The sequence below is a fragment of the Gobio gobio genome (assembly GCF_949357685.1).
Source record: "Gobio gobio genome assembly, chromosome: 8".
NCBI lineage: Eukaryota > Metazoa > Chordata > Actinopteri > Cypriniformes > Gobionidae > Gobio > Gobio gobio.
The window spans coordinates 11,514,567-11,524,583 of NC_137114.1; the positions used below are offsets into that span (position 1 = coordinate 11,514,567).

The 10,017-nt window shown below is 37.3% G+C and overlaps 1 protein-coding gene across 1 annotated transcript; it reads right to left on the reverse strand.

Moving 5' to 3' along the window:
• Positions 1–4,547: 4,547 nt before the first annotated feature.
• Positions 4,548–5,168, reverse strand: cldna (claudin a; the record flags this gene model as incomplete). Its single annotated transcript, XM_079823066.1, has 1 exon — positions 4,548–5,168. One exon carries the CDS (start codon positions 5,166–5,168, stop codon positions 4,548–4,550), a length of 621 nt encoding a protein of 206 aa, XP_079679192.1.
• Between the last annotated feature and the right edge of the window lie 4,849 nt (positions 5,169–10,017).

A 10,017-nucleotide genomic window follows, 5' to 3' on the forward strand; every position in this document is an offset into this window, starting at 1 on the left:
AAATAAATTTTCTGTGTAGACATTTAATAGCGTAACAGCTACAAAACTCTATTCCACATTTCCATTGTTAATTTCCAGACAAAAAGATTCCATATTTAAAACTTATGGAGCTTCATTATGCTGCGTTAACACCAAACGTGAATAGAGCGTCAAAATCGTCTACTGCGTCTAGTTGGACGCTTGAACATTTTGAATCCATTCGCGCGCCCAATTCGCTGTGGACTCGTATAAATCGAGCGTTTGATGCAAAATAGACGCACCAAACGCAAATAGCGCTCCAGGAGAAATGTGTCATAAAACACCACTCTGCCTCTTTACATTTTCATTAAAAATATATATTAAACATTAATAGCCACACAAATGTGGTTCAGGTAACTCCTACATTATCTTAACTGCATGTATATTTAAATATCCTTAAAAAATAAAGTTATGAAAATTATCTTTGCCCTCAGTCAAAACGATTTGGCAGACAACAAATTATAGATTATATAGAAAACGATATATATTCATGACACCAAAGATCGCCTGTTAGATCCACACAAGACAAACCACTACAGGACATCAGAGCCAGCAGCAAACGTCAGAAGGACTAGCCGAGGAAAGGCTGTTCTCGCCGGGGTTAAAGAGCGCTGAGCGACCGGTGATCGCCTGGATCTCACAACGCAAGATCATTTTTTTTAAATAGGCACTCTCTTTATAAATAAACCACAGATTTGAGCTTTAAACAACTTCATTCCTGAAAAAGTCTTAAAACTACCTTTTGCGACACAATAGTAGTATTTTTTAATTATGCAGGGTTTCTCATCACGTCACTTTGCCACGTGACAGCAGCAAGCAGACTTCTGATTGGTTAACGCAGCTTGAATTGACGCCAAAGTTTTTCAACTCGGGCGTCAGACACGAATTCGCTTCAAACGCGTGAATGCACAAAAGCACCACTCGCGTGTAACGCGCGTATTGCGCAAGACGCTCAATTTGCGTCCAATTCGCCTCATGCGCGCAAACTGGACGTGCGAATCAGGCGGAATCGCGTCTATCGCGCCGCGCAAAACACGTCTATCGCACCGCAGGACCTCCAGACGCGCATCAGCGCACCTTTCCATTGACTTAACATTGAAATCACTCGCTCCTGATGCTCTATTCGCATTTGGTGTGAACGTAGCATTACAGAAAAGAATCTACACTTCTATAATCGCAAATCTCAAAATTTTTATACAGCATTATACAACTATTATTTGTCAAATAATATAGGGAATCAAACGTGTGTTGTGTGAGCGAGAGTGAGAGTGTGTGTGTGGGCATGTGTGTGTATGTATACGTTTACTGTAGTCAGCCGGATCCAGATCAGATGGTGGACCTGTGCCTGCGACCACAACGCAGCCCTGAAGTGTCTGCAGAGACCGTGCCAACTAGACTCTCCCCTGTGAAGGCTTCATCGACATGACATCCTCAACAAACCCGTCTCCGGCGTGATGACTTCAATCAGATGGAACTGGACGAATACTCTGAATATTCCGATCTAATATGACTTCTGACCTGTAATGTTGCCTGAATCATAATAATACACTGTTTGTTCATTGGCCAGAGGAGAACTGGCCCCCTGACTGAGCCTGGTTTCTCCCAAAACACCTGATGGAGTTTTGGTTCCTTGTCGCCTCTGTCACCTTTGGCTTTGGCTTGCTCAGTTAGACACTAAATATTCAACTATATAACTGGTCTGCCCACATTGTCACTGTATGATAATTGCACTGATCTGGATGACATCACTGTTTTCTCCAGAGCGGCTGTACAGCCGAATCAAATTCTGTTGCATTATTTTCCTGTTAACACCGTGAAGCTGCTTTGAAACAATCTGCTTTGTATAAAGTGCTATAGTGCTAAAGTGCTAAAGGTGACTTGACGTGTGAGACAGGGCTGCCAACTATCTCAGACCATCTTCAATATTTACATCAATGAATTGGCGAAACTCCTAGAACAATCAGCAGCTCCTGGCCTCACACTGCATGACTCCTCTATGAAGTTCCTCCTGTATGCAGATGCAGATCTGGTGCTGCTGTCTCCAACAGAAGAGGGTCTACATCAGTTCTGTCAGACCTGGGCCCTGACTATCAACCATAACACAATTAAAACACTAACATTTCAGAAAAGACCCAGATGTCAGGGACAAAATTTCTTCCTTGGTATGACCAAAATTGATCATGCCACCAACTACACATACCTCGGGTGGAAATTCAAGGCAAACGGAAACCTCAACTTGTCTGTGAATGAACTGAAAGAGAGCAAGAAGGGCTTTCTATGACATAAAAAAAAAATCAATCCTATTTAAAAAAACAATCAGCCATAGAACCTATTGCACTATATGGCAGTGGAATTTGGGGTCCTCTCCTAAATCACGAATTTGAGAAATGGGACAAAACCCCAACAGAAGCCCTGCATGCTGAGTTCTGCCATACCCCTTTTCCTCCAGAATGAACCGGGTGCTAGTTCAGAGCCCGTGCTAGGGCAGCGGGAAACACAAACACACCACACTCTAAAACATGCTGGGTTAAAAACAACCCAAGTTGGGTTCAAAATGGACTAACCCAGGAATTGGGTTGTTTTAACCCAGTGAATGGGTTGTTTTGACCCAGCAATTGGATTGTTTTAACCCAGTGAATGGGTCGTTTTAACCCAGCGGTTGGGTTAAATGTTTGCTTAAAACAACCCAATTGCTGGGTTAAAACAACCCAATAGTTGAGTTAGTCCATTTTCAACCCAACTTGGGTTGTTTTTAACCCAGCATTTTTTAGAGTGCAGGCTTGTTCGAGATGCATCTGCGCTGCGCAGACCGATCAGCATATGATATCAAAAAACCGCATGAGCGATTCAAAAGCATAAGGAGTTGTATGCTCTCATTGTACTTTGATGTCATACGGGTGAGGATTCGACCAATCAAGTGATGCACGCACGCACGCACTCACGCACTCACGCACGCACGCACGCACGCACGCACGCACGCACACACACACACACACACACACACACACACACACATACACACACACACACACACACACACACAGACTCATACATGCGCTGAATTCTAAATTGCTCATAGAATTCTAAAGGTTTATTGATTTTTCAACTTAATAATAATAATAATAATAAAATATTAATATTATTATTATTATTACATTTTTGTAAAATAACTGTTTTCTATTTGAATATATTTTAAAATGTAATTTAGCATTTTTTTTTTTAGGATTCTTTAATGAATAGAAAGTTAAAAAGAACAGTATTTATCTGAAATAGAAAGCTTTTGTAACATTGTACTACCGTTCAAAAGTACTACCGTCGGTAAAAGGTTTTTTTTGTTTTGTTTTTTGGGAAAGAACTTAAAGAAATGAATACATTTATTCAGCAAGGATGCATTAAATTGATCAAGTGACAGGATAGACATTTATAATGTGGCAAAAGCTTTATATTTCTGATAAATGCTGTTATTTTGAACTTTCTTTTCATTAAATAATCCTGAAAAAAAATTGTACACAACTGTTTTCAACATTGATAATAATAATACATGTTTCTTGAGCAGCAAATCTGCATATTAGAATGATTTCTGAAGGATCATGTGACTCTGAAGACTGGAGTAATGATGATAAATTCATCTGTGATCACAGGAATAAATTGCATTTTAAAATATTTTAAAATAGAAAAAAGTAATTTTAAATTGTAAAAATATTTCACAATAATACTGTTTGTGCTGTATTTTGGATCAAATAAATGCAGCTTTGGTGAGCAGAAGAGACTTCTTTCAAAAACAAATAAAATAGTACAGTTTCCAAACTTTTGACTAGTGTACGATGAATCACTGTAAAAATTAGAGATGCTTTGACAATACATTGTAAAAATTGTCATGCCAATTAAGCACAATTGAATTGAGTGTGTGTGTGTGTGTGTGTGTGTGTGTGTGTGTGTGTGTGTGTGTGTGTGTGTGTAATATAATAGTTTAAAGTAATATTAACCAATTATGTAGTAGATAATTTATTGGGAACAGAATCGTCTTTCTAAACAAAGAGAGAACATTTCATATTTAAACATATAATTGACATATATGCAAAAATCACCATTTGACTGTGTAATGGACCACAAGAAACTAATTGGAGTGCTTTTAAAGAATTTATTTGTCACAATGCATATAGTTGAAATGTTTTGTAGCTTATCACAAAAAAACTTTCACAATTCTAAAACACAATATGATTACATTTACATTTTATATAAATCCTTAACAGTTTAAGCACCTCCTCAGAGTATGAAGCCAGTCTGCAAAATTTAGAAGAGATATTTACAGTCCCCGTTCTGTTTTCTGTTCAGCGCTGTGACCAGATATTCTCTTAGTATTTCCCCATTCCTGTCATGTCTTGGCAGCTGACAGCTAATTCAACCATTTGGTCAGTGATAGAGCGTTCGCATGCATGGTCAATTGTAACACCACGGGTCAAAAGCTGACCAAGGTACAAAATGATGCCGTTTGAATGTCAGTATTTGCGGTGCTCCTTGGCTCCTCTTCACACATACCCCTTGGCTCCTCCAGGCCGAGCAGTGTACTTTGTGGTGTACTGATCTCGGGGAGGACAATTTGCACAAAGCAGTGAGCCGCCAATGATCAGCAGTGCCGAAGCGGCCCACCCAATAAACAATGAAGCGCCCAACTCTCTCTTTTGTGCACTGACGGTTAAAGGGTTGTAGAAGTCCCTTACAATTGTGTTGGCGGTCCAGCAGACTGGAATCAAACACAGAACTCCAGCGACGATGAAGATAGCTCCTGCGATAATGCCAACTTTGGCCTTGGCTCTCTCATCTTCAATGCAGTTGGTGCATTTCCCTCCAGCAGCCGCTAAGAGGATTCCCACAACACCCACCAGGATGGAGATGATACACAAGGCGCGGGCGGCCTGTAGATCTGAGCTGAGAGCCAGCATGGAGTCGTAGACTTTGCACTGCATCTGGCCAGTGCTCTGCACCACACAGCTCATCCAGATTCCCTCCCAGGTAATTTGCGCAGTGACTATATTCTGTCCGATGAAAGCTGTGACGAGCCACATAGGGAGAACGCAAACCACAATTACCCCGATCCAGCCAATGATGGCCAGGGCTATGCCCACCATCTGTAACCCTGCTGATACCATGCTGTGCGTTGAAGTAAAAGAGAGTGAAAGATAAAATATGCTTCTGTCTGTAGAGCTGGTTTAGTGAACATGGGAATAAAGCGGGCCCTTTTATGCGAAGGGGAACAAGGAGGGGCAGCACAGAATCACTCTCACGTCACTATGATTTGCCCCCTGGCCTGTGGTGTCATCACTCAAGCAAAACCCAGGGGCGAGTCTTAACTCGTGTTTGGATTTGGGTGGATTTCTATTCGCTGAATAGGGCATTTTATGAATCATGAATTCACAGTTATTCATAGTTTTTGTAGAAAATAACATGATTCATGGTTCAACAATAGGAGTAATCCATAAATGAAGACTAAAGAAGCAAGGCAGACACAAATATATAATACAGAACACAAGGCGCGTGAAGGTTTTTGAAAGACAAAGTAACATAATTAGCTCTGGGCAATTCGTTTAAATGCTTAAAAGAGCACAAATTGTATTATAGGATTTTGAAATGTTGATTTACCCTCTAAAACACACACCCACAAGACGCTTAATATTGATTCCCTTTTGTCTTCACTAATTGCCGATGAAGGAGGAGGATATCACACATTTCATCACTACTTAGAGATAATTACGTGACCATTATACGCAGACGGTTTTAATAATGAGTTTAGCGAAATGAGTCATTTCGAGCAAAGTATATTACATGCCACCCTCTCACCTACACAATCTCACAAAAAGACGTCAATGGTGAAAACAGTTGCTTGGATAAGATTAAGACGGCCACTACTTTAAGATCCACAATCTTTCATCCCGTTCAATATATTTGATCATTTTAGTAAAAAAAACAAGGAGAAAAGCATGCAGTAGAATGCTGACCTGGTTTCCAATGTCCAGAGAAAGAGGTGGAAGCTTTCCTAAAGCCACTGCAGCACTATACAGTTAAAAGAGCTAAAAAGTGTTCGCTGTCCAAGGGTTTGCAGGGAACAGACATTAGAGGCACATGGTGAAGGGATGAAAATCAATCTCAGGTGTTCGCTGTGTAGAAAACGGAGGGAAAAAAGAGGGATAGACCCAGGGATACTGATCATTTCATGAATGAAAGAACGCTCTGTTTGGTGGCCAGAAGGACAAGAATGGCTCTATTTTATATGGCAGCTCATTAAAATCCCCTTGGCAAGGAGAAAGAGGATACGGTTCCACACAGGTAAGGAATGTCTTCAATTAAGGTATCGAGGAAAGATGGACTGCCAAAGATTACTTTCTCAGATGGGTTATTTTGAATTCTATGAAAGCCTCTATTTGAAGTATCGAACATCTCAATACAAACATCAGAATTGATTAAATTGGTATTCAAAGATCATGTCATCATAATCATATGACCGTAATTTAGGTAACAGGTAATGGTGAATCACATTTGATTAGTGTTCAAACGTCCAATCTAATTAGCTAATTCAATTGGGTTTGTCCTATATGGACAGTGGACACATGAGTTAGAAGTGTCTACATGCTCTCAAAATCAGCAAAGCACCTATTGTTTTATTTACACAGAGAACTGGTTGGTCTAGTTTTAGGCAAATGAGTTTATCACACATTGGAAAATAGCTCATACTATGAGTTTTGTTATATAGTAAGAAGCACATTTCCATAAAATGTCGACCTTAGAGTCTCTTCTGTCAGAATGTGTACAAATGTAATCCATATCATAGTTTGTAAAGCATGAATTAATGTTAAAGCTACACTGTGTAACTTTTTTAGTTTATTCTTAGCTAAAAACACTTTCAAAAATATATGTGCTCATTAATGTATATTTACTTCTTTCAAGTAATAAAGTATTCTCGTAAGTTTATAATATGCCATTGAAAATACATACGGGTGAGGGTTCGAATGCGGGTCGCCATGTTGCCCCTCCATCTTGAAAGTACATCAGCCAAAGAGGGACATACCCGTAAATTCAAGCTTCGCCTTTCGTGTTTTAACACTCGATGGCACCGTGTCGAATGTGGACGAGGTCGAACTGGAAGCCATGTTAATCTTGGACTAAATCGGCCACCGTAGGAGTTAAAACTAAATCGGAATTGAGAGGAACAGAAACTAATATTCACTGGATGGTCATATACCCTTTAACCGCTAGATGGGGGAAAATATCACACAGTGTAGCTTTAACAGATACAACTTTTAAACTTAAATGTATTATGTTTAGATTAACTAAAACTGTGAATGCTAGAATGATTGTTGATTGTTCGTTTATGTTGACTAAAGTAGTTAACAAATCAAGCTTTATTGTAAAGTGTTACCAAGCAATAAACAGATTTCATTTATGTAAGTATTAAAATATATATATATTTCCACAGCGATGAGTACTGTTTTTACTTCTGCTTTCGGCAGTGAGTCATTTGTCTCCACACTCTGTTTACAGTCACCTGTGTAATTACTAATGAATCTTTTAATAGTTTCTTCCTCCCGAGTGACGGGGGAGGGTGTGTGACATCAGAGAGTTTCACCCCCGGGCTCGTGGGACGGGTAGACAGAGTTTCTATGGATGACCAAACCTGTGATAGCGATCTAGAAGAATGAAAAGACAGATGACTCAGCTTTGCTTTCCAATGATCAAGCAAGAACACACAACACTGAGAACACTTGATGCTTGACCCAGCCAGATAATTAAAGACTGCTGAGTATCCAAACAATTAACATATTAGACCAGACAAAGAACAGAGGTCTACTACACATCTTGGTAAAGCTCAACAGAAAATAAAAGCTTAGATTTTCTTGGATAAGAAGTCCATTTTCTTTACCTTTAGAAGTTGCGTTTGATGTAATTAAGACCAGAGAATTACAAATGCTTAGAGTCAAATAAAATACAAACAATGAGAAACAATGGACAGGTTTGATATGGCAAAGGGGATAAAGGAAAAGTCAGCAAATGAAGCATTAAACATTTAATTAAATAATTTATTCCTGGTATCCGATATAGTTTCAATGTGGCTTGTAACAAAAATCACACATTAGTAAACAAATAAGCAAGCAAATAAATACATGTATACATACACATACAAATAACTTATTTTCAATTTTTCTGCCAAACCATTAGGCTATATGTGACCCTGGACCACAAAACCAGCCATAAAGGTAATTTTTTTTATTTTTATTGAGATGTATACATCATTTGTTAGGATAGGAGAATATTTTGGCAGAGATACAACTTTACAACTGAAAATCTGGAATCTGAGGGTGCAAAAAAAATCTGAATATTGAGAAAAATCGCCTTTAAAGTTGTGCAAATGAAATCCTTAGCAAGGCATATTACTATAATAATAAATGTTTTATATATTTACAGTAGGAAATTGACCAAATATTTTCATGGAACATAATCTTTACTTAATATCCTAATGATTTTTGGCATAAAAGAAAAATCTATAATTTTGACCCATACAATGTATTGTTGCTATTGCCACAAATATACCCGTGCGACTTTATGGTTTTGTGCTCCATGGTCACATATAGCAAATATCATTACACACACACCACACCACAAGTCAGTTTTGATTTCTATTAAGAATTACATTTATTTTTCTGTAAACAATCTTTCCTATTACCAAGTTGAACTACTGAGTTTTAGGCAAAAATTTTTTATATATATATATATATATATATATATATATATATATATATATATATATATATATATATATATATATATATATATATATATATATATATATATATATATATATATATATATATATATGTGTTTGTTTTTTGAAATTTTGTGAAATAATTTGGCCTTGTAATCATAATTTCTGAGAAAAGGAATAAAAGTTGTTGGCATTTTACTGCATTTAGAGTTCATTTCACACTAACTGCATTTGAAATGTATGAACTTTTGCAGTTTTGTGGAGATTTAGGCAGAGTCACATTTTTCATAAGATTTAATATCGACTCTAGACTACACACCCTCTGAGAAACTATATGGTGGAACAAGTTCACACTCCCACACTAGAGTAAATATGACCGTTTAACAAGTCACAAAATGCCCATTTTTCATGCTGTGCTGACTTTAAATGCTGGTTGCATAATGTTGTAAACATAACAACCTAGTCAGTAAAAAAAACATCTCATGTTACTTGTTTATCAGCTGCGACAGTCATACTGTTTCAAAGCTCACCTGTTCATTTCTTCTGTCTGTGCTTAGCAAAACATTCCCACACTCTAGTGCAGTCAAATCCTTGCACTTTTAACACTCACAAGGTCCCGAATGCTGTACACAACTGGACAAGTATGTATATGTATTATATATATATATATATATATATATATATATATATATATATATATATATATATATATATATATAATATTTTTTCTAGTAATTTTAAAGTAAAAAAATTATACAATACTTTAAGACATTTTTCATTGCTAAAGTTGTCAGCATTGCTGTTAGATTGTTCTCACAAAACCAAAACTGTTGAAGTGAAATGTGAGTTGTTTTATGTATATGTTCTTTGCATTTGCATTTATTTTCACCTTGATTAACAAAACTATTCTAAATGAAAACAAATATTCACTATACACTCAAGAGAACTTTATACAAGAGAATAAATTAATATTGTTAGCTTTAAAAGTATAGTGACTCTAACCATACAAACAAGCAAACAGACGTTATCTAGTAGCTCCCTCTATCAGCTAAATGCAAGAACTAAAACACAACACATTAGCATGTACACAAAGACTTCCCAAAAGAATTACTGTTTGTAAAATAAATAGTAAACAAATGTATTTGCTGGTTTATCAGTTTGATGTTACTCGAAATCTGGGAGCAGTCAGTGCTCAGTGTTTTAGCCTTGATAACAAAAGCGAATCTTTTCAAATATAGATGGAT